The sequence below is a fragment of the Manduca sexta genome, chromosome 4 (genome assembly GCF_014839805.1).
Source record: "Manduca sexta isolate Smith_Timp_Sample1 chromosome 4, JHU_Msex_v1.0, whole genome shotgun sequence".
In the NCBI taxonomy this organism is placed as follows: Eukaryota; Metazoa; Arthropoda; class Insecta; order Lepidoptera; family Sphingidae; genus Manduca; species Manduca sexta.
The window spans coordinates 6,824,751-6,851,172 of record NC_051118.1 but is presented as its reverse complement, the minus strand read 5'-3'; the positions used below and the strand labels follow the sequence as shown (position 1 = coordinate 6,851,172).

At 32.9% G+C, this 26,422-nt stretch overlaps 2 protein-coding genes across 4 annotated transcripts in view; both read right to left on the bottom strand.

Annotated features, from left to right (window-relative positions):
- LOC115453267 (sister chromatid cohesion protein PDS5 homolog B) overlaps positions 1-2,397 on the bottom strand; it is a 59,770-nt gene extending 57,373 nt beyond the window's left edge. Inside the window, exon 1 of one of the 2 annotated variants that reach the window (XM_037441828.1) lies at positions 2,126-2,397. Coding sequence is in view for 1 of the 2 variants with exons in the window: in XM_037441825.1 (XP_037297722.1) it covers positions 945-956 (12 nt within the window). In the remaining variant the exon portion in view is untranslated. Of the gene's footprint in view, positions 1-944; positions 964-2,125 lie in introns of those variants that run through there. The other variant, XM_037441825.1, reaches the window with a different exon arrangement.
- A 571-nt stretch (positions 2,398-2,968) lies between these two features.
- LOC115454271 (clavesin-2) lies at positions 2,969-26,422 on the bottom strand. Of its 2 annotated transcripts, none has more exons than XM_037442566.1 (6): positions 26,207-26,422; positions 6,716-6,984; positions 5,702-5,923; positions 5,193-5,386; positions 4,600-4,716; positions 2,969-4,323 (listed from the first exon to the last, which is right to left on the bottom strand). In XM_037442566.1, exons 2-6 carry the CDS (start codon positions 6,975-6,977, stop codon positions 4,081-4,083), a joined length of 1,038 nt encoding a protein of 345 aa, XP_037298463.1. In that variant the 5' UTR covers positions 6,978-6,984; positions 26,207-26,422; the 3' UTR covers positions 2,969-4,080. The 2 variants fall into 2 exon arrangements, with proteins under 2 accessions (XP_037298463.1, XP_037298469.1); XM_037442572.1 differs by lacking the exon at positions 26,207-26,422 and adding an exon at positions 11,151-11,245 and having other exon boundaries at positions 4,068-4,323.

The following is a 26,422-nucleotide window of genomic DNA, read 5'->3' as shown; positions in this document are numbered from 1 at the left end:
CATATTTTTATATAAGCTACCAAATGTTTTAGTTATGGTGCCTTTGGCTCTCACATAAATTCATTCACCTATTTAAACACCTAAAAACAGAATGAAATATATTTTTATTTTTATAAAACATATACTCAATTAACTGAATGATTTTAATTAAGTTTTAGTGATATTTTTTATGTCAGGTGGGTTACTGTGCAGGCAGTAGGTTAAGTTTAACTGGTCTAAGCTAATTACACTACCTCACAGGTTGCAGTGGTATGTTATCAATCAACAGTTAGCAGGCTAATAGACTGAAACAACATTTAATTGCGACATTAAGTCCTACTAATATCATAAATATTAATATTATAAAGGCGAAAGTTTGTGAGGATGGATGTATGTTTGTTCCTCTTTCATGAAAAAACTACTGATTGGAATTGGACGAAACTTTACAGTAATATTATTGTTATACATCAGAATAACACATAGGCTACAATTTATAATGGTTTTGTGCAATTTGATCATAATATAATGATGCATATCAAGTAATTCGGAAAAAAAATGTATCCCGGAAAACTCCTTCATGCAGGCGAAGCTGCGAGCAAAAGCTACTTTTATATATATGTTTGAAATCGGTACATTTTTATGTTTTTTGAACTTAGTTTGTCTTTGTCACTAAGTCAGTTAGCCTGTCAACCTTCGATATTATGTATAGAATATCAAGGAAGGCCCAAACAACCGAGAAAATGTTAAGGATCTTCTTTAATTTATATTGTGTTCCAAGGCCATTGGGTCAATAATTCTTTTACAATTGTGGGTATATTTGGGCAGATCAGATACCATAACTAGTTATAACCCACTGCTAGTTCACCAGCCTATGTTACAATAAAAAATATATTGGCACTGGAATTTGGCCTCTATACAAATGCTAGTACAACCAAGCTACTTTAATATGTATTGCATTATCATACCTGTGATTCCATTCACATAGCAGATTGTAGATTTTGAGTATGCATGTAAGTTTTCAATCAAGTAGTAGATAGTAGATAATACTTTGTTTTTGGTAGCATTCATTCATAAATTCAAGCCATTTTTAACAACTCAGATTGAAAACACCGCATCATAGCCTAATATTCCCTTGCCTTCCCTAGTCCCGCTCACAAAAGGAATTGACTTGACATACTTTTATAAATACTATAAACACAACAACAAATCTTTTTATAATATTATGACAAAGCAAGTGTAATGAAATATAGGAGTTGTTTTAAGCTAATTTTCCTAATAGACCTAGATTGCATATTGGAGTTTAACCTCACTGAAAAATGGAAGTATTCCCTTCAGTGGCATGAGGCTAAGCGCTCCAGCTCAAGGAACTTTAGTTCATGTAAATATAAACAATTTGGCTGGTTCAAGGAAATTATAGATGGCTGGCTGAATGGATAAAAGTTAATATTATATCCTTTAAGTTCATGAGAGTATGTTATTGGTCTCTTGTTGGTACACATTTTTAAGTAGGACATGGAGTTCCACCCTTACTTATATTAGGGGTTCAGCATTTTTACTTAAAATATACCCATATGAAAGGTCATAATAGACCAAAATGAAGAAAAAAATAAAATGATTCTGTAATTCTAATTTCAAAATCTTGATGCATACTGATCTCTTCACATTTGGAAGACCATGTATTTACATAAAAAACATTACAAAATCAGTACAATCCCAATTCGCTGTTTTGCGTGCACTCGAGCTAATAAAAAACTTATCAAACAAATCTTTATTGATTACTACCACGAAAAACATTGTACGCTACGTGTACTCAAAACAAAGTGAAAATATACACGCCTGTGTTTTACAAAACAATCGACTACAAACATTCTCCTCGTATGTCTGCACAATTCCTTTTCACGATTCACAAAAACTCAAAACAGGCCTAAGCGGTGCCCCGATGTGATATACTCGCACTCGTGGTTTACTTACAATAGGATTATGCATGAATTATGGCAGATACATTTTTTACATTTGTAAGCAAACAGAACCAAACTTATGAGGTTAATACATGTTTTGCCTGGGTATAAGTCCGAAATATACCATAATTATGCACTTTAAAGTTTTGAAAACACGTAATATTGTTGATAATAGCCTAAATACTTACAACAAGTCATAGACGTGGGGCCGAGATCACGTCCCTGTGTTTACTATAACACCACAAAATCACAAAATCATATGAATGGTTCACTGAAATAACATAATCGTATCATCAAAACGTCACTGGAATGCAAAACATAAGGTATTACAAATGTCCTATTGATCTAAATACATAGAAAATGTATCTTGATACAATTTTTTATCAATCTATGTGGACGCCAAACTGCGGGAAAAACTACACCGAAGTTAGCGACACTTCACAGCGTTTCAAGGTCATTCTATACTCCATGAATTGTGTACGTGTCTATGCCTGTTTGACTGTGGTAAGTTGTCTATTCTTTTTATTTTATTTAGCTTGTGAAAGGTAGATGGAATTGCCTATTTTATAAAATAGGTCTAGGTGACGGAATGATATTCTATTATACTCGTTTAAATATATTCTTATTCGAAGTAAATATATATGACCCTTAATAATGTTGGTATATTTAGATCAACCATAAATAATACACTATGCAACAATCGCTCGAACTGTTTGATCAAAATAAAATACGAAAAATTGGATCATGTATGGATATATTTTTGCAAACCAGACTAAACAGAAGCTCATCAATCGATACGTCATAATCGATTATACTTTGGGTGGAGCAGTTTGTGTCTCTGGAAGTCAAATAATTTTATTGCATATTACAAATAGTACGATTAGATATAAATAGAACGGTTCGTATTGTAAAGAAAAACCGTTAGATTAAAATGAAATCAAAGTATGTAGTAACGTGAGATTCATCAGATATTATCGCCAAAAGAATCGAAAATCATTCAAATCATTTCTAATGTTCAAATAAAACCAATAGACATTGATATCGTGATTTATTTAGAAATCTAAAATTTATTGTGTCACAATAATATTATTATTAAAAACAGTACATGAAAAATCATCCTATCTACATTATAATTCACACCGCAAATTAAAATAAGTTTTTTGTTATTTCATTAATTGCGACCAAAATACAACGCTTCGTATCATAGCTGTGTAAGCTTGTCATGCTTTGTTACGTATAAGCATCGTATAGCTAATAATAATTATATCAATTGCAAACAAGGCAATGGCGACAAATTTACCTGGATCGTGGATTTACATTCGTTATGAAATTAAAAAGGGGTAAGGATTTAACCCAAAAGTATGCGAGCAAGGCTATAATTTAAGTTATTCTGGCAACATTACAAAAATATTTTTTTAAATATTTATCAAAAAATATATCAGTTGGACGAAATCATTCTCGTTCAAGAATGGTAACGTGACACCACCGACGGCGGTCACTAGATTTCTAGTTACTAAGTAATAATAAAATTATAGTAAAGGCGTACACAACGGTGCTACCATACAAATTAACTCCCGAATCAAATACCAAAGTTTCTTTTAGCGTTACATAAAAATACAAATATTCTACGTAAAACATAAAATCTAATAATGAATTTATTTCGCTTACACATCATGAGATCTATGTTACAAGATACAATATTAATCTATAAAGTTACAAACCATCACATACAACAGTTTGTTTTGCTAAAAGCAGTAATATACCAGAGCAAAGCAAAAAATATTTTGAGCCTTTACATTAGCTGCAAACAAACTTGAGTTTTATAAGCTAACGCTCTTTTATATACGCGTAAATATGAATTTTTCGGTTTCACCAACAGTTGGAGCATATATATCGGAACCTAATTTGGTCCGACTCTAATACTTAGTTGGCGTATGGAACGATCATGTGAAAGTGTCATTAAATACATACAGGGCTGAAATAAGTAAAATATTTAACATTTTTTCCAACATGAAATATTTTTCATAACCTGAGTTATGAAAAATATTAGGCTGTTAATTGAGACCCCAATAAATAGCATCAACAAAAATTCATATTTGCAGCTAACCAAAATTAATACCGGCATAATATTTATCACTGAAAATTAATCAAGTTCAAGTTTTCTGAATGAGCCCGCGGTCGAGTGTATGTCTTGAGTTAGGTCGTTCTTTTCCAAGGCGTAGAGGTCGATGCTTAAGTCATCTAATGCTAGAAGTTCTTCTCTGTGTTTCAGAAGATTCCTTTTGAGTTCTTCGATCATGTCTTTCAAAGGAACAGTTCCTCCGTATTCTTTGGGCAGAATAGCAGGGTCCACGTGCTTAGTAAGATCGTCGCATGCTCGGTGGAACTGTAAACAAAAATTATATGCAAGATCGGTCTGAGTGTGTGTCATTTCTTTGTATATTTTTGCTGCCAAGCACAACTAAAACTATCATGTTAAGATTTAAAAGACGTTATGAATGGAATTACACGTCATTATGGAACTTTATAATCAAACCTAGCAAGATGATAATCACATTGCGGTGCCCTGCAGTACTCCGTGATGACTTTTAGCAATTACTATTAGGTTATCCATCAACTAACTCGCTGGTCTCGTTAATTACTTTTATGAAAATTGTCTTACCATGACACGATCCTTGAGTTTATCGCTGAGCAAAGATACGGCGAATTCGAAGAAGCGGACGCCGTATTGTGGTATGTTAACGAAGTGGGTGCATTTGTGGCGCATGGGCGTGGAGTTCTGAAAAAGGAATTATTTTAAATTCAAGTGATCGAGCATTTTTATTGTCATTAATAACACACACGCCTATCATCCCTAAAGGACATACAGAGGGATAACTCTAGCAACAAGGTTTCAACGTGAGTATTCCCTACCATGATCTGATAGATGGGCTCAAATTCCACTGATACTGAGAAGAAAAATCCAATATCACTTTGCCCAACCGGGGATACCAACTCGACACCTGAGAGCAGATGTCGTACTATTCAAGGAATACAACCACGCCTCCAAAACAGTCGACTAATATTTTTTAATTGTAGTTGGATATTTATCTCCAAGATTTATCTTTATTTTATTTACCATTTATTACCAGCCGCTGATCTACATTATGAATATACTTAACCAGTGTTCAACTTTTACCAAAATCACTTTCTATAATCAAGAAATTGATTTGAATTAACAACGTTTACCAGTTAGGGGGTAAAGTTAATTCTCACCTGTATACAATGCAGCATCAGACGGACATCAGTAAGCGACCACAGGCTCACGTGCGGCATCTGCATACCCGCCTCGTCATTGACGTGCGTGTAGCCAAGCAGCTGCGACCGCGGCTCGTCCAATAACAGTTCCACTATCATCGAGTGGACGCGCGCCATCACGCAGCTGTCGTAGAGGTGTGGGTCGAAGCGGCCTGTACACAAATTTATTTAGTTATCATTGATTTAAGAAAGTTTATATGTCTACTTTCTGGACATTGATAATGAATCTATAAGCTGTATTTTTAGCATAGTTCTGCTTCTCTAAAAAGGGGACTCACATTAAAGTCTTCAAAAGGAAAATAAAAGATCTATACACTGATATTTTTTGTTTTTAAAACGAAGGTAGACTTCAATTTATATTTAAAGTTCAACGTAAGTGATCTACGATATGCTTCAATGAACACAGACCATTTCAAATCAAGAATACAATAAGATAGCCAATGGAATGTTAATGTAAAAACACTCACCCATACAAGACAGTACCACTCTACGTCCTTCAGCGTCTCTTTTTGGCAACGGTACCAAGTACCCAGCGTCAATAACAGCAGCTATCTTAGGGTCCAGAGGGTCAAGCTTTTGGAACCAGTGGGGGTACAGTTGTCTGATCGTGAGGTACCGTTCCAGCATCGAACACGCTTGCGGGATCGAATACTTCTTGGTTCGAAGGAAACGTAGTAAGAATGGTGCGTCTGGAAAGTTAAGCGAATTATAATAAGAAATAAAAGATTCTTCATTCCTTTCTTTTATGTATCTGAACTAGTTTTTTGTAGAAGTGAAGCCAAATAAGTAAAGTGATTTCTGTAGGAAATATATTTCTACAAATCCAAATGAACTTATACGATAAGTCACTTTTAGATCAGACAAATTATTTATATTCATAATAAAGAAGATCTCTTGAATTAGATCTTCAATATAATGATTTTAAAGACATTAAAGTAAATTCTACATTTAAATACATCTTTCCATACAATCTAATAAAACAATTATTATTTCAGGCGTTATTACCAATTGCATTCGTGAGCGACATATACTAACAGTTTCCCGTATAAAATATTCAACAGAAGTAATTCTAGGGCACGTACAGACGGACGGACGGATAGACTATTTACATTTGATGTGACGTGAATTATAAGTGGACATTCTCACGAGTTAAGGGCATTTGAAATGTTTATGCGTCAGAAAGGTGGTATTTAAATTATTCTTTTGATTTATCAAACATGGACTCAATAAGGAGCGTTGTATATTGAGCTGGCATTCTGACTGTTTGCTTTTGACTTGTGACCTGACCTGACCTGTGATATCACGGAGGTTCTGTCACCTGTGTCCTTTGATAATTCTCATACCATAGCCTAAGACATCGGTTAAGCACTAAAATTTCTTTGGATGTGTCGACTTGATCAATCATGGTTACCTAATAGTAACTCACTTGCTAATCTATCATAGAATTTACTTTCAAAATGAAGCAACTATTAATCACTTACCAGTCCTACATTTCTTGATAGCCGGGTGTTTGTCAATAAAATGTCTCATTTGCGCCAAAGCCTGTTCTCTTAACGCGGGCTCCTCCCTGAGCTCCATCCTGGCTTTCTCCCGGAGCTCGGGGGGCAAGTCCCCCGTCTCACGCTCCTTGGCTTCCAGGATCTGCACCCTTTCATCATCAGTGAGCCGCGGAGAGTCTATGATGTCGGGTTTGGGCTCATGCTCTCTGCGACATTCTTCGGGCTGGAGGACTGTGGTTGCCATTGTTTATCTGGAAAGAAATAATGGTTATTTAAATTTTTATTCTAGTAGAGTTGATACTTTATTTGTTACAGATCTCATAGAAATTTCAAATATCATGTGACTATTTCGATAAGTATAACTGGAATATTTATTTTACTTTAGAAGGGCATAGGAAGGTTGGTCCCCAAAATTCTTCATGGATCCTGTATAAGTTTCTGTGAATGAAAGCATCCGACAATGGTAATAGCTATTTGTAAAATAAATGCCTAATCCCTGTATATTAACGTTCAGAGACATCTGTGAATGAAAACAACAAATTTAGTCCAAGTAATCTGTAAATCAAATTTAAAGATACTTAATACGCCACTTGGCTACAAAATTTTAATGAAATGCCTATGTGCATGAAAGCTTCGGTATTTCATAACGTTAATTTTTTTTTCTTTTAGTGGCTTTCGAAGACAGTATATTTTTTTGTTAAAAGGTTTTATAAGGACAATAATTGTTACAAACTATACTATTACTTATTACCTTCGAAGTTAGAAGGTAATTTTTTAAATTTTCTAAAATAAGCCGCTAAAATATTATTTTTATTAATGGAAAATATGCCGACAAAATTATATTTTTAAGAGTCCTATATATTAAATTAACTTTGCATTCAAATCGAAAATTTTCTAGACTGTCAATTTAATAATTTCCTGAAACATTTACATACTTATCGATATTAAAAGCATTTCTCCGCTTTAAAGGTATCTACGTAATTTCCTGTTCACCTATCTATAGGTAAGCAATGCAATATAATAGGTACCACAAGGAAATTCAAAAGAGGCGAGGTCTTTCTTAAATCCGTTTTATTTTTTAAATGTTATGACGAGTCAAGGCCATGCCTTGGAATGTCTACGCAATGGAAACACCTCTTAAGTAAAAATAAATATATTATCAGATATTAAAATGAATTTTATATTTCTTGTTATTTTAATTTCTATATTATTATAATACGAATAGATCACATGACAAACTTAAATAGTGAATTTGACAGATTTCCATAATAAGTAGCACAATAAAAAAACTACTTATTTATTATACTTGTATATAAAAACAAAATTAAGTACTAATTTTTTTCGTCTACTCTGTTCTGTTTTCATCGGGCAATAATAATTGAGAATGTATGACCTAAAAAAAAGGTCGTCAGAAAAGCCGCGCTCGAATAGCTAAGGCCGGCTGGATGACATGTTACAAGCACACTTTTTCCATAGAGGATAATATTTTATCCAATAAAGGTTCACCATCCCTGGTCTAAACTCTAGAGCAGCTACACTCAACCTGCAACCGATGATGATTTTTAATAAAAATAAAACATAATGTTTTTCAGTGCAAAAGTACAAGTCGTATTAATAACCTCCTCCTTTTTTTTGAAGTTGGTTAAAAAGATTGAGCAATGCTTCCATAAATAAGTTAATATCGTATTAAAAAAATAGATCCTAGCAACACATATGGTACGCGATGGTCTGTTTCGGCTTTTATACATTTATATCACTCAAATGCAGTGTTTTAGCATGAAGAAAAAAAAATAAAATTCAACAGCTAATGATATAAGTATATATAGTGATAAGGGCGAAGAATATAGTCAAATTCCCTAAAGCTTTACCTATTCTTAATTTATTTGTAAAAGTAGTATACCCTATTCCAAATTTAATTACTAAGTTCCCAAGAACTTAATAACAGGCTAAATTCGCAACACATTAGGCATATATCCCTCATCCCTTACCAAATTTACTTATAGGATAAGCATACAACCACAACTAAAACTATATTCTATTTCTTATTAACTACGATCTATTTCAGATCAAAAGTAAACCATTCAAAAATAAATTGTTTCTTTCTGTTTGGATGAAATAGAATGTGTGTAACTGTTTCTCTTTATCCTAAATAGACATTTGATTTACTTTCTGTACGTAAACTTCTTGTCTTAGTTATTTATGGTCTCAATACTGATACGAAGCTTCTTCGGTTGATTTAAGAAGTAAACACTATTATGTAAAGTGCCTAACTCCGTACCAAATGACGTAAATATGTTAAATATTGATTGTAAACTATTAATGAACTCGTTTTTATTTAAACAAATTTTCCGTCATACGGTATTTGATCTAGGTATCTGACCAAGATGTTTTAAACATACCATCGTAGTAAAAATCATCACTTTATCTGTTTTAATGATTTTTGTAATATTTAATCATTACCTTTGACTCATCCTCTTTTTGATATCTCTCCATTATTATACTCCTAAGTTACAAACTCACACTGAGGCCTAAAAAAACCCTCGAACATTTCCCTTCCGTTTATCCTAGGAAGTATCCATCATTCCGCCACTCTTCCTTCTCTAATCTCCTTCCCCACTCTACACCGGGCCTCAGTCAAGTCAAATAAATAGAAAGATAGGAAGGAGTTGGAAATATTAATTGCCTATTTTACACTATCATCCAGTGGCGAAGGTCTAACCCGATTCCTATAGGCTTCCCTTTATATAGAATTTATGAGGAAACTAATTATCATTAGAACGATTTGCAGATCCTATTTATGCATACTAATACCTATACCTGGGTTCCCTTTTGGAAAAGTTCACCTTTCGCCACTAATAACATCCAAGATGATCCAATTTGATCTAAAATCGAAAGTCAAAATTCGCAAGCGTTACTAATTTCTATTCAAATCGAGCGAGACATCTGTGACCTTCAAACGGTCAAGCTTGCCAAACTTTCACTGGCCCACTTTCCCCTTTAGGTGAATAAGTACCACGTGTCGTTATTTACCATTAGAATAAGCCTTAGAACAAGATATTAAGCCTTAGGTTCTAAAGTGTCAACCAGTCTTACTGACCTCTGGGAGGTAGTAATTGCAATGTTACCGTCTACACGATCAAGTGCTTGGGGAATATTGACTATAAATAAGTGGAACTAGCATATTTCATATAGGAACTGTTATGCAAAGACTTAGAAGAAAGTAGAAGAAGAAGAAGAGTGTATTATTAGCACTCTCCTCTATATTTTCGTTTATTTTTTCTTCACCCTTTGTCAGAGTCGTCATAATTACTAAGGTCAAAAGCTCTATATCTGATCTTAGAATACCGAGTGACCAAAGAGTACTTGCCCAGCTGGACTACCGCCGCACACAAATACATCTAATTACGGATTTAATAGCGCTTCGATCACAAACAACACCAAAATTGTAACAATAAAAAAACAATAAAAGCTGTCCACACTTGACTAACAAAAGACAATCGGGTTCAATAAAACAAACTGAGGTAAAGGACCCCATAGCCGTCCATAATTTTGTTGTTTCATGTCTCTTTTAAGTACGGTTTACAACTGTTTTGTATTCCATTGGCCGCTATCTACCGCGGTGCTATCAATAAATCCATTTCTAGTCCACGTGCGTATGCGCTTGCCTTAGCTTCTTTTTAACGTCATAGTGCTGAGTTTAATCGAGTTTAAACTTTAATTCAGAGAAGGTAACGTTTGTTTTTATATTAGAATATGGTTTTACGAGCCCGGTCAATGGGTAGTTATGGTTTACTTTGGATTTATTGTGGAATTTAGAGACACTTTAAAGATAATAAATCTTTTTTCTAAACTGGAAACTAATGAGGCATCGATAAATTTGTTGTAATAAAAGTAATACAAATTTGGGCTGCCTACTGCATTTACGACATAAAATTAATAAAAATAAAAGATACGCGTGGCGGTAATTATCTAAAATATAAACTATATTGTTTATTAATTCTCCTTTATGTGATTTGAGGCCCATAATAGAATGCCTCATATTGTCTTCCTAAGTCCTATGTATTCGGGAAGTTAATTTAAATAAAATTATATCAACGAACGTTATAAAAAGTTTTAAAAGATTATTTAACATATTTGAACGAATGCTGAAATCCATTTATTCCTAAATTACAACCGAAAACATTATTAAAATTATTAAAACTATACACAAACAATACATAGAAGCAAAACTAATGGATAAAATCCATCCAATTATCTGTAACCGAACGTAAACATAATCTAGCTAGCTTCTGATCGCGTTTCCATACGCGTAAAATAAAAAGAGAACTCGGAAATAACGTTTCTACCAAATTCTACTAATTATAGATTCAATAAATTAGCACAAAACAAAAAACAATTTTAATATAGATGTGTATACCTCAGAACCATGATAAGGTAACTGCACCTCTCACCGGCACTGGCACAACGTCGAGAGACGACTGGCGGTCGACGCACCCGCACCGTTACTCCCGAAATATTGCGACACGTCCCTACAACTCTATAGTATACTTGTACGCATAACAATAAGGAAGGGAATAGGGTTTGGATCTGAATTAATTGTATGTATAGGACGTATATCCTTAGTTATGTTGGTAATGCCCTCTTGTTTTAGGTAGGAAGATGATAATTAACCAGGTTATAAGTTATAACTTTTGGGAAATCTATATATCTAAAAATGAATCCCTATTTTCCTTGGTCACGCAATCACGCGTGAACGGCTGGACCGATTTCACTATTTTTTATTTTGTTGTGTTTATTATTGTCAGGAGAAGGTTCTTATGAAAGAAAAAATTCAAAACATTGCGCGGAAAATTTAAGAAAACTTAACGAAAATATTAATTTTATATAACTGTCAATTGTTTGAAATAACTGTCAGCGATTGACGGAATGCGCGCTGCAAATTCATAGTCAAGACGGGACAACGTCTGTCGGGTTAGTTAGTTATATTATAAATATTGTGTATTTCAATTAAACTAATTACTTATTCTCCAAATTCTTTCCATTTTATCTCATTTCATGAATGAAAATTTATCTAACACTGCTATATTACATCAATATCTAAGATAATTCGTAGTTCACGGACTTCAAATATTCTTCAAAATATACCTCATTAGCATACATATTTGCGTTGCAAACAATCTCAGCAAGCAGGCAAAAGTTACACGTAAAATATTATCATCATCGAATACTATTTAGCATAAAGTTATGTACATCGTGAAGCCACTTTTATGATCGATCAAATTTAAACAGGGATTACATAATAAATGTATAACTGGGTAATTCGATTTTATTTAGAAACTAGCTGACTCGACAGACGTTGTCCCGTCTTAACTATGTATGCACGCGCGCATTCTGTCGATCGTTGACAGTTATTTCAAACCACTGACAGTTAAAAAAAATATGAAAAATTAGTATTGTCGTTAATTTTCTTAAATTTTCTAATATTCCGCGCAATTTTTTGATTTTACTTTCATAAGAATTTTCTCCTGACAATAATAAACCAAAAAAAAAAAATGTGAAATCGGTCCAGCCATTCACGCGTGATGGCGTGACCAAGGAAAATAGGTATTCATTTTTATATAGAAAAGATAAGATTAAACTATATACAGTGTATTAAAATGTAAACAATATTTAATTATTTCGACTGCATAGCTATTATTATTGAAGACGCATTTTTATTAATCACAATTTGGTATCAATGTAATCAAAAAATATAATCTACTAAAACCCATTAAGGTTATTTTAATAAGTCAATGGACATAATTGTATATAAGTTATTTCTATTTGTAGTATACCTTGCATAAGTAATTATCTTGTACACGCAAACGGCGATGTTATAAATTCATATCCACATAATCACCTCACTAGTTTAGTGGAAGCGTGAGTGGGAAGTGAATCGTGACTTTCTAGGTTCGATTCTCAGTTCAATATAACATGTAAAGTTACCGGATTTCGACCATTATTGAAATAATTAATATGAAATACAAATTTTCAATCACAAACTATTCCTCGACTACTCGTAAGGACTCCGTTTACTCCGCCCAATGCGTCATTATGACTATCCCTTGACCACGAATAAAACAGACCCTTAGCGACTGTGAAGGTCAGGTTAGAACAGGACTCATGATAGGAAAAGTAGCGGGCAAAAGGAAAACCGGTCGAAGGAAAAAATTGTGGTTACGGAATATCCGCGAGTGGATCGAAATTGCGAGCTCTGCAGAAATACTTCGCCTTGCAAAGGACAAAAGAAAAAAGGAAGAAGTCAGGTAACTAAAGTAATTTATTAATTTTGGGAAATTCCCAAGGCGATTATATAATCAGTTATGCTTTAAGCTATTGCTAAGCACAGAAATAGCCTTTTAAGTCAAATCTTTTATTTTACATTTGACTCCGCTTCATTACCAAGACCTAGACATCTATTGCTTATGTTCCTTTTATATTATTATCTCTCTAGATTTGAAGTTAAGTTTTAGATTTGATGTTAAAGAAAGTTTAATAAAACACATTTTCTGAATCGTGATACTTCTTTTCGTATTTTTGTCTACCCTTCCAAGGTAAGAACAGACACGGAAACAAATAGAAGATGTAGGTATATTATATAGCTTAAAATATAACTAAAACAAACAAGTATAACTTTCGAATGTTTGGTACATTCGAAAGTTATACTTGTTTGTTTTTATTCCAATAACGAAGGGAAAAGATGTTTTCCTTGAGAAACCACTCACCTGTGTGACTTTACTTTTCCTTCTTACCCATATGACGGGTACTTGGGAGTAAGGAGGCCATGTTAGCTCTCAGGATAAATAAAAATTAAGTTGGATATCACAAAAACATAGAAGAAAAGGTAAATTAACTTCCACAAAACGATGAATATACAAATATATTATAATAATTTTAAAAGTTTTCTCACAAAGTTTCTGACTTTATTTGTTGTTATCAAAGCCTAGAGATTTCAAATTATATGTCTTTTAAAACATATATTAACCAGCTAGTCAATCATCATATAATATGATCTTCTTCATATTATAACAGACTAAAGTTTTTCGGAATAAATATTTCCCCGGCATAAAAAGTAGCCTATAGCATTAAGGATAAACGTAGCTTCCTATTAATAAAAAAATAGGTTTAGCAATTCCTGAGTTGAGCATGTTCCAAAAAACAAACTCTCATACAAACAAAAAAGCTCGTTTGCCATCCTAAGCTAAAAGAAACAATATAGAATTGGTAAAATGAACCTGTAAAGTTATTACCTTAGAAATAACATACCATCCCTTCATCGTTGATTAGACACCATAGAACTCACAGTACTACTAAGCATTTTATTAGAATTGACATCAGACAATTAATATTCACACGTATCACAATTACATAAGACAGGAAATTAACATAGGTCAAATTATCTGACATTGACGTGAGACACATTAATTAAGATCATATTGCGCAGGACAACGAGATCTGCATTCAGTTTCTTGTAACAGATGGGAGAGGGAAAAAGGAACCCTCAAATCTAAATTCATGTGGTCCTCTTTGTCCACTGCTGGACATAGGCCTCCTTCAATATGCGCCATTTCACCCTGTCTTCGGCCTGTCCCATCCAGTTCTTGCCAGCGACCTTCACTCACTCCACCTAGCTGGAGGGCGTTCTAGTCCGTTTGCCGAGTCGTAGTCTCCAATGATAATTAGATTCTACATACAAGGAAGCCGGCAGGCATCGAGTTATATGGATCCTTCGCAACTATTTAGTGGCCATTGACGTATATTCTATAGACACGAACGTCTATAATCTATTTATTCAAAATCTGTACTAAAATGGCAACGAAAACGTCACCGTTATAACCTATTTATTCACTTGAACAACAAATAATTTCAGTTATTTGACTAATATGTTTTATAACCTATTTATTTATTTACTTGAACAACAAATAATTTTACTTATTTGACTAATATGTTTTATTCACATCCAGTTTTACACTTAGACTCGAGTTCTTATATTATGAGCGCCATTCCGTACAAAACTAAAACCTGTCAATATTGACACCATACGAAGGCAGTTGTATGGATTGCAATTCAATTCAGTTGAACACAGTGAATGTTCGGAACACCAAATCTAGTACGTAGTATCTATATATATATAGCTGTTAGCATAATATCTTAGAACTATACATTAACCTAACCTCACCCAAAGATAGAAGCTTTGTACCTAATATTGACATTAGGAATTAGGTAGTACGGGACATACAGTATATTCATACTAAATACTAAGTAAAGATGACGACATGAACAAGAAAATTACATACAGATGATATAAGCGCAACAAAAGACGACAAATGATAAATGGTATAACAAATTGCTTTTAAACATATAACATTTTATTACCACATTTCAAAAGAACATAAGATATTTGTTAAATATTCTAACATAAATTATTTTTAAACACATAAATGTTATTTATAGTCCAAATGAAAAGAACATAACACATTTGTAAAATAGTCCAACCACTTGTAAAACTTCTAATTATAATATTAAAAATAATTCATGCAACAGATATGGAGTAAATTATTCCAATTTATGCATTGTTATGATAGAAAGTGTCTGTTTTATTGTTATTATTATCTGTTTAGTTAAATGAGTTGTGGTTTATGTTAAATGTCATTTTAAGATATGAGATGCAAATTATCGAAAGCCTAGTGATGGCATCTGTAAAGGAACTGGCTAACGCAGGCGAAGTCGCGTGCAAATTATGGTTTATTATAATTATAAAGCTGTTTTATATTCATTGGTTTAAATACTAAAGTTATCTAGATCTCTGTAACTATGTTATACGCAACTTTTTATCTTAAAAATGCACTTTAATGCTGACGAGATTGCGAACAAAACTTAATCAATATAATATACATATATCATTCGAATATTATAATCATCGTAAATTAATTATGGTCTTAATTTCTTAAATATACAACAAAACATGATTGAGACACAAATTTAAAAATATGAGTCAAACTAAGCAATAAGCTATAATATTTGTCACAGGCTTACAAAATACCCAATTTAAATGGTATTGACCAATATGACCTTTTCGGTCGATTGTGACCGCACTACGTTACTTAAGAAAATAAAAATAAACAGGCGCGTTCATTTTGAAATGTTCTTTTGTTCCATATTCAAAAAGGTATTATATAACCATTTGGCTCTATGATAGAGCTGCTTTCTTATGACATATTGTCATATTAAAAATACATATCTTATAAATAACTAATACTATTTAATGTCTTTATCTAAGACAGAGATAAAGTATTAAAATATGTAAAATGTCGCACTTTAATTTCAAATAAAGGTGTTTTCTTTTTCGTAGTATCGTCAATCTCTTTGGATTTTCTTTACTTGTTCGCATGTTTCCGAAACTTGAACGTTCATTTAATTTTTCTAACAATTAACGCCGTAATAAACGTTATTTTTTTTCTTGGTAATTAGACTTTTACGCGGGTAAAGCTACAAGTAATACCTAGTATTCCGCAAAACAGGGTGGTCTTGTAAGTAGACCCGGCACGGTGATGGAGGAAACGAATAAACAAGTCCTCAACTGACTTTAGTTATTGTTCTATATCTTCAAGAATGGTGATATCTTACTCTATATTATTACGGTTAGAATTTCTATCGAGCTTGCTTTTCTCTTGAAAACACATTTAAACTTGCTGAAGTACAGTTTTGAATACTATTTGGATTAAGTATTTTACTAATTTAGCATTGTTAGTCATAAATTAAAAACGAAAGGCACACTCGATGTTGAACCTTTGTAGATTTTAAATATTGTCTTTGACCTTTGGAAAAATCTATAAATAATATATTTAAACTTGGGAAAAACTTTTATATTATAAAAAAAACTCAGGTATTTTGATAATAGCTTACCATTTCAGTTCAAAGATTTGTAATATAATAACGAGGATCATTGATTAGCGAAGAATTAGTCTAGTTAGTTGCAATACAATTATAATCGATATTTTAAGTATCTCACTTTAATAGATTTCAGCGCAAAATTTTGATTCTCTCGTCAAATAATATAATTTTCAGTAAGAAATCGAAATAGTTTTTAAGCAACAAACTCTTTAATTTTATTATTCTAAGTCCGCGTAAAAGAAACTAATATTTTTGTTCATTGACCCTAATTCTAAATCTGTAAATTTTACAGCTGTATTTAGAAAATCTAGTTAAAGCTAAAATGATTGCGAAATTTGTCTGTTCGTTAATCTTTCCGTGAAACAGACCGTGATAAAAAGTTGATTTTACTACGGTTGGCCAATAAACCGTTGACTCAAATATAATCCCTTGCTAGTGGTAGGATATATTTTATATCCGCCAGGATAGCGACCTCCGTACACAAGGTGTTAAAACCTGCCATAGTGGATCACGTAAGTGTGCCGCGTTCCAGAAACAGCCTGTGTATATCCGGTGCCAACAGGCCGGCATAATTGCGTCAACTATCGAGGGATAATCATTTCTCAACAATCGACATTCTATTGGACCCCACTCCACTTACCATCAGGTGCAGTGGGGTGATATAAAACTGTGGGACAATTATTTGACAAGGAATTCGAAAAGTTAATGTTTTGTTATAGGTATAGTTCACTTTTATTTTTTATACCTCAATTATACTCGAATATAAGAAGGACATACTTAGTGGATAAATCAAGGTTTCAAAATAAAACTCCACAGAATAAGTTTATGTGACAACTATTTTGAGTAATGATACTTTCACATGAAATTGTAGAGTTAAAACCAATAAACAATTAATTTATAACAACAAATACTACCTAATTTAAAGTAGAAAAGTGGAAAACAATTAAAGATATGACATAGAGTTATGTAATTAATTTAAAAAGACATTATTTGTGTAATTAATTTAAAAATTAAGACTTGAAATTAAAAATGTGTATAAAATACAAATTCACCTATTGCCGTCGTAGCGTGTTCCTAATGGCAAAAAAAACATTACCTCTGATTCATAATAGCTACTACCTCTTCCTAATTATCATTAATAGATCATACAAAATAATACATTAATATACATGGTGTCGACCCATCATTAGCATCCGTATACAGCCTGCTACAATACACAATGCTCGTATTAACAAACCAGGAACACTGGTCAGATTTACGAGCATTACTATCGCGGCTTTATGTTTTCCTGGTAGCAAAACATTGCGAACTAATTTGAAGCATCTTGATGATGAAATATTAAATCTGAAAATAGATTGGTGTTGTGTTTATACCTAGTAATCATTTTTATGATGAACACTAGTTTCTGGCTAGTATTATTGATATTTAGAATTGGAAATATAACAGTTTTATCTTGTAATTATTGTTTATACTAGTTATGTATGGAAATCAATATAGGTGAATTTTGAATTTGGATTTAACATCAAAGCCAACTAGTTGTCCTTTTAACTCTTTTACAATATTCACGTATGAACATCATATTACTCATATATAACATGTCGAGATATATACTAGTTTCTCAATCTCTCCTCGTCTTCCTTTCCCTAAAAATACGCGACAATATCTACCTATATAAATTGAAAATTAGTACAGTACTATGATATTATAAATTCTTTTAAATATTGTAATACTTTACTATAAGTCCAACAATTAGTACTGCATGACAGTAAAACTAATTTAATTACTGAAACACTAAGTTATCGATGTATGTGCCGCAGCCTCTTATTGCAATGTGTGTGAAAAAAAAAACAAAATGGTCACGTGGGTCACTGTAATGGATATTTTTTCGTGTTTTGATAAACAATTACGTTTCAATTCACCTCTACATCGTTATTTTTATGGTCTTTTATTAAAATAAAAACTAGGGGGGCTACTGCCCCCATTATCAGATGCGCTTATTCATAATTTTATCCTGCCTCTCAATCCCACAATGACTCGAGTGAGTAGGCCAACTCTTATTACTTGAGAAAATATAAAATATTCCAAAAAAAATAGTGCACTTTCATCCTCAAAGTAAGAACATGAAAGCCAACAATACTGCGGAAGCTAATTAATTTAAAAAATATAATTCTAACTCGACATTGGCTAAATGCAACTAAACAGCGAAGCCATAAAGGAAAAAAAATAAAAATAGTATCATTCTTTGCGTAATACCAGAGACAATTAATTCCAGTCATCAAGCACTTACGTCAAGTTTAACCCTCAAACCAGACTTAAGCCATAAAAGGACAAAATTATCAAGAAAAACGCGTCAAGATCTAAAAAAACGTCACGACATGCAGTGAAAGTTTGACCATTACAGTCAACAGAGCATAATGGGAACAGCCTGAGTCAGCGGTAACTGTGCCTGCAACGGGACTTGCAGAGAGCAGTAAATAACGATGTAATGAACGCGCTGGATTTATACAGGGGTGGTTCAAACATGCAACACTGTTTGTGTGTGGTAATGGCATTGAAACACGGATAGGCATAGACAATATAGATTTACATGTGATTTGCATGAACGTGGCTTAGTGGACGTTCCAATTTTAAAATAATGGCGAAATTTTTCTACTCTGTGACAATTGTTCTACTTCATGAAATTCTTTTTCGGAATTAAGTTTTGTTTAATTCTTTTTATCGGTATACATGAACTTCAATTATGCAAAATCTCACACTCATCCGTGCGCGCAATATGTTTAAACAGGGATATATTTTTTTCTTCACATCTATATAATAATAATATAAAGCTCGAAGTTTATTTAAACTAATCACAAGAGCTACCGAACCTATTTTTTTTTTCTAGTATGATTAATTAATAGGAATTCATTGCTCCTGAGTGATGTAGCCTACTTATACTGGAAAAATACAAAGCGAGACTTTTATCCCGGAAAACATTTTTAGGCGAGCGAAGCTGCGGCCATAGTTTTAATATGTAGAGGAAATGGTTAAAAAGACGATACTTCGGCAAAGTTTCTGATAATCTTGTGTAACGGAAAACGTGGTGGCGTTTACATTGGTTTCCATAACACACTAAGAGGGAACGGTTTGCGAAATAACCATTACTTTGAACTAGTAGGTTATATAAGAGTCGAGTAACCGACGCCGATCCCGCTATATTGTCGCAACACTACATACTTTCTAGTTGCTGGAGGTAAGATGAATTATAAATATTCAGAGGCCCAATTAATCCGGGTTCCTTTTTCAAAACCTATTCCAAACATCAAGCTTGGATATGCAATAATAAAGTCTTGTCCATCAGACAGTATGGAAATCACATAAATCAGGCTGTATGACATTGACTCACTTGCCTAATTCGTTGACAACAGCGCAACGGCTGACGACTTAACACGCGACTTACCCAATCATTAACATAATAGCGCTGATGTGTTGTGTCAACACGGCACAATGTCATGCCAAACTAGTTTTTTCCCGCGGTTTTGATCACGGATCTATTGAAACTAAACAATCTTCGAATTGTTTTCGTAAGTATGATGAAACAAGAATTTTGTTTGGTAATGTAATATGTTGTATAATTTTTATAGTCACATTGTAGAGACAATAATAGTGTTCAGAATGACTGGGTTGGGTATATCAGTCATATCTCATAGAACACCAATATAAAGTACAGTAAATTTCGGTTATAGCGACATTAAAGGAACCATGAATCATAGACGTTATATCAGATACTTCATCGTTATTACGATATTCTTTTTAATACATTTATTTGCAGGGACATTATCATCTAGTCGTTATAAACGATGCGGCGCTATAACCGAAGTCACTATAATCGGTTTCTGCTGTAGTAGCTTGCTGTTCCAGTCGCGTTGTGCATTAGATTTCTTGAGTACCATACGGCATACACCCTCACTCTTTCTAAATCTCTACCTATAAGGCTGACATCGTATTCAAGGTTCTTCGATATTATCGATGGGTGTTGCAAATCAATTAACACAGACGAGCGATATGCGCGAAGAATGGCTGAGTATAAACAATTTAAAAAAAATACAAAAGCAACATGAGGTCGATTCAGTCAGGCAGGTAACGCATATTACTTGAGACTATCGTGGATGCGTATTACATTTCTAAAATCTCTATTCAGACGCGCTTTAGAATGTTTCTATAATAAAACCGTGGATAAATCGTAATAATTAATATCAGCCAATAAATTTTCGACAGCAAGTATTTTATATCATTAATATTTAAATATCTGCCAGACTTTACTATACTCTATTTAAATATATATCGGTTCTTTTATCGTCATATACATCAAAATCTTTTATATTTTTAAAAACGCCTATCTAACAGTGTTCGATTTCATCTAACTCAAAATGAAATTAAAAATACGAGAACATTCCGATAAACCAATCTTTTCAAAGGGTCTACAATATTTAAAAAATGGTGAGGATAGAGTGCATTCGGCTAATTTCGGACGGTTTTTCGGTGTGTTGCGACGAGTCTCGAAAATATTTTTTTTCTCATAAAATATTTAAGCGATATCAACATTTTATACATGAAACTGGTTATTATTAATGCTACTTTATGTTATAATTTAATCATCTTCCAATTCTCTCTGTGTAAGCCTAAAAATAGATGATAATATCAGTATAGACATTTGAAACCCTTAGAAAAGATAGGACCTTCGCGGGATAAGTTCGGACTCCGTTCTAATAACGCTTCTAATGCTAGTATGATAAGGTACACAAAATCAAACAGAATTGTCAAAAATCTTAAGAAGAGCGCACGAATGCACATAGCGCACCCGTTCTTGGTTTTAGTATCAACTGTGGTATATAGGGTGGGGCAAAAAGAGACAGCGTAGCCGCCTACATAGCTTAAACTAAAAAATAAGCATAGATTCGAGGTATTTTTTCGTTATACGATCTTACCCTGTATCCGATCTTACCCGAACGCACCTTACCTTGTTACACGATATATAAGAATTATTATCTTTATTTAAGGAGTTTTGCAGTATGTTATGTCTATTTCGCTCCATTAATATTTAATATAACTCAATTAACATTAATTTCAAAATATTATTTATTTCATGTATGGGTTCTAAAATTTCAAGAATATAAACCCTATAAAAGTAATGATAAATATCCGCCAAGAATACCTTACTCTATCATAGACTAAATTTCCAAACATTCCACGCGTAAAATAAATAAATTTTATGAGTTACTTTGAATAAATTAACAACTAGATGCTGATAACAACAGCCATAAAAACTTTTAAATATATTTTGAGGGCATCAAATTGTATCACCGACAATAAATTCGCAAGCGGCCCACAATAAAAGTGCAATTTTAAACTCATTACTAAGTGAAAGATAAATAATTTCACTTTTTCACAATGGGCTATAAAGAATGTTTGCGACCTAGTTTCTACCAAAGAAAGTAATAACCTTTTATTGTCGTCATTGTAAATTGACGTCTATTGTTAAGACGCTATCTTCGCCAAAACGGTGCGCTAAATGATTTTTACAAACTAACCTTCTTATTCATAGCGTTTTTTATGTATGGACGGAGTAAATCTGTGATCACAAGTCTGTTTCTCAGTGCATGGCAGCCTTCGCAGTGGCCATAGGGCCGTTGTGATTGGCTAATATTGAGATACTGCTCTGTTACACAAACTTGTTATCACAGTTTTACTCCGTCCTTAGATAAAAAAACGTCTATGAATAAGGGGGTTAGTATATCTATACTTATAATAAATCTGTAGAGAGGTCAATTCTGTACATGAAATATATTTCCAAAATAACTATCAGGGGGTGATTAGGGATCGATACTGATGCCAAAAATGCAATTAGTAAAATTTTTGTCTGTCTGTCTGTCTGTCTGTCTGTCTGTCTGTCTGTCTGTCTGTCTGTCTGTCTGTCTGTATAACCGTTATAGAAACAAAAACTACTCGACGGATTTTAACGAAACTTGGTACAATTATTTGTCATACTCCTGTGCTGGTTATAGTATACTTTTCATCACGCTACAATTAATAGGAGCAGAGCAGTGAAGGAAAATGTTGGGAAAACGGGAGAAGTTACTGCATTTTTAAGCTTCCGTCGCGTGTGCAACCTTAATGGTTAAAGCTACACAGAAATCATGTATGACGGAAATGTTCTCCTTAAAATTATGTAAAAATATCCCACGACAGCATATGTCTATCTTTTATGGTTGACTCACAATAACACGTGTAACTCCCGATAGCTTAGCAGTTCGAGGCTTTCTCATTATATTTGTCTATTCTTACGTTTATAACACTCTCAGTCATCCCTAATTAAAAAAGTTAACATTATTAAATATTCCATAAAAAAGAATCATAGAAATTGGTATAGAAACAGCAAAGTTATACGTGAAATACGCTAATAATTGGCCATCATGCGTGAATACTGAATCATGCTATAAGGATTATTTTTGTATATATATAAGGTCGCGAACGCACAGGCAGGTGGCTTGCTTGGTACCTAGAGGCTAGCGAATCACCTAGCGAGTAGCTTCGTAAAACGAACATTCTCGGACGTTCGCGACCGGCTCCATTTTTGAAGTCCGAAAGCCACGCGGGCGAAGCTGCGAGCGGAAGCTAGTTTGAAATAAGATATAGAATAAAAGATGAATGTCATATTTCTACAATATGTTCTCTTTACCCCCAGCAAAACGGTGCGCTAAATATATTTTTAGAAGCTATCTATTCGAAATTTAAATACATAGAGAAAAAATAAAACGTCGTAGTTCTACAATACGTTATCTTTACTTCGATTGTTTCATTATTATTTATAGATATTATTTTATTTCTTTTATAATTAAAATGTAAAGTTGGTGAAATAATGTCGTTAATTTTTTAATGAAAATTGATTTGTTGATTCAGTGCATCTCCTCGTAAAGTACGCATAGTTTAAAATTGCAACTAACACTATTAAATATAAAATTTAATGAGGAATATTTTGGTAGTAATATATTTTAAAAATATATTTAAAATATGACGTTTAAATATATTTTAAACGTCATATTTTTTTAATGATTCATAAATCTGCATATTCCCGCTGTAACTCGTGCGTTATAAATGTATGAATAATGGAAGAAATGATCAAGGTCGTTTCACCGATGGAGGGCTTTAATAGAAAAATATTTTTGACTGCTTTAATGTTTTACTTTACTGAACATCATAAGTTTTAACTGCGGTTAAATAACTATGGTATTAACCAATCACTATTTTGTAATAAAATGTAGAGTCGACGAAACAAAATACTGATTTGCATAATATCATTTGTGATTACTAACAAAACATATTTTTTTTAAGTTTCCGAAGATTAATAAATATATTCAACTTATAAATTGGACCATTATGTGCTTTCTAACATGGATATATTTTATAAAGGTACGTTACAAAGAATTCAATATTACGAAGTCCTTGTTGTTAATCACTTTGTTGTATTAGGAAGGAAAATAATTTGTGATCGCATCAAATCATATCATAGCTAATAATATTCACAAATACCGTAAAAAGTTTAAAGTATTTAACGAAAAATAGTGTGTATCTAGTTACAAACTGGCCGGCATAATTTTATCAACTAGCAAGGGGTAATTTTCTCTCATCAGTCGACACTCTAACAGGACCCTACTCCACTTACCAAGTGCACTGAGGTCACTTTCTCGAGCCCGTTAATAATCCTCATAATGTCTGTATCAACTAAAACTTAGAAACAAGATCTAGATCTAAGCAATCAATTTATGTTATTTTTTGCATTATATTGGAGTCGCTTGCCTTTTTTGTGCAAAGCTTTTAGTGTTTTGTTACTTTCACTACCTAACTGTGATACTTTAAAGAAAAGATAATTTTAGGGGGCGTATATTAGAGGTTGGATAGAAGTGACCCAGAATGAACTGGTGCATATTTGAAAAAATGCATACATATTATATACTTATTGTTAAGGAAATGGTGATTAATGCGAAACGTGGAGATAGGCAGAACTACATATGTTGTAATTTGTAAAGTTTAATTTGAAAAATGAACAAAAACATTTTGCTTTTCATTCATTTGTCTTTGTTGTGCACGTGAAATAAAAATGATAACAATGTTATTGTACTCTCCTCTATATTGTAGTGTCAGTGTATATTGGCTAGGGATCGGGATGTTCTGGGTTCGAATCCCGCTCTGACAAATAATTGTGTCGGTAAAACACGAATTGCTCGGAACTGAGGCTGTTATGTTAGCTAAACGCATTCATTTGGGTTTACTGGTGTCTCAAAATTGCATAAAAAGTAGAGCATTTTCCCAAAAAAGTTAAGGTCCGTCTTGGCAGTTACTAAACCCTGAAACAAAGTCTAACCACTGTGTTGAATCAATTCCAATGATGAGAATAAGTGAAAGATATAATAAAATCTATACGAAGCTGAAACTACATTCGCCGTTTTTTTCAGACTTAAAATCACGTACGTTATTTAAAAAATATATTCTAAAGTTTAAAGTAAAAAGCCGAAGGAACATTAATTATTTTTGCCACGTCTCCAACTTTATTAAAACTGCCATGACGTCATTCGATATCCCGCACGTACGCATGCGTAATCTTACAAATAAGTGCACGCAACAGACAATAGACAATATAAACACACGTCGCCTCTGAAGGGAACTTTTTACCAATGTTTACTGAATCTGTGGTAATAAATAATGCTAAATAAAGATGCCGGACTTGGCCGCGGTACGAGATACGATGGGTATGAAGTTATGCATCTCGAAAATATTATTTTAGGTGGCCATCTGTTATTTGTTGTTATTTTTTTTTAACAGAAATGTTATTCAAAGATGCTGCCTTAGGCCAAAATAAAGAAGGTTTGTATCGATTTGATTGCCGATATAGGAAGGTACTTCCAGGCTTATGTGATCTTACCGAGGATTTTTAGTACCTATTTATAGATTTCTGTACAAATGAATAATGTCGCTCTTAGAGTTAGTACCAATGTATGTAGCTTTGGGTTAATTTTTTTATTTATTTGTCGCATAAGTATAATTTATTAAAATAAGCTTTACTTATTTTATATTTTATACTGCGGTGGCAGGGATGCTTGAATTGTTTAATAATAAGATTTCTCAGTTTCCTAATTCAAAGTATTCGAAGACTGTTTCTTTCATAATTTTCTCCATTAGTTACACACTTACTAATAGATCTTTAATTTCTCCGACTTTTATTGTATCTAAGTATACATTATCTTGCGTTGAATACTAAACTGTGCTGGTTAAATAATTATTTGCAATCACTAAATAATTATCTTTTAAGGTTGACTACAGATTACTTAGCACACGCTAATCAATTATAAAATAACATTCCCATTTAGATTCATTTAATAAAATTATGCACATAATAATACGTTACGATTTTAATCATTAATAAAATACTTAAAAAGTAATATTATAATTTTGTTAGTAGTTGTGTATAAATCAATAATTTTATAAATAAAACAAAATATTTACCAAAAAGTTTCGTCGACAAATTCCAACCGGAACTAAAGACAACAAAAATGTTTTATAACAATCTTCACAACTGTTCTCTTTTTCACAAACTTCACGGAAATGTAATATGGAGCGACGGCAACTGTACCACCGTGCCGACTGTCGGCTTAACACTGAGCTCTGCCGAATACACGCAGGCAAAGCTTAAACAAGAAACACCTTGAAAATCTTGAACTG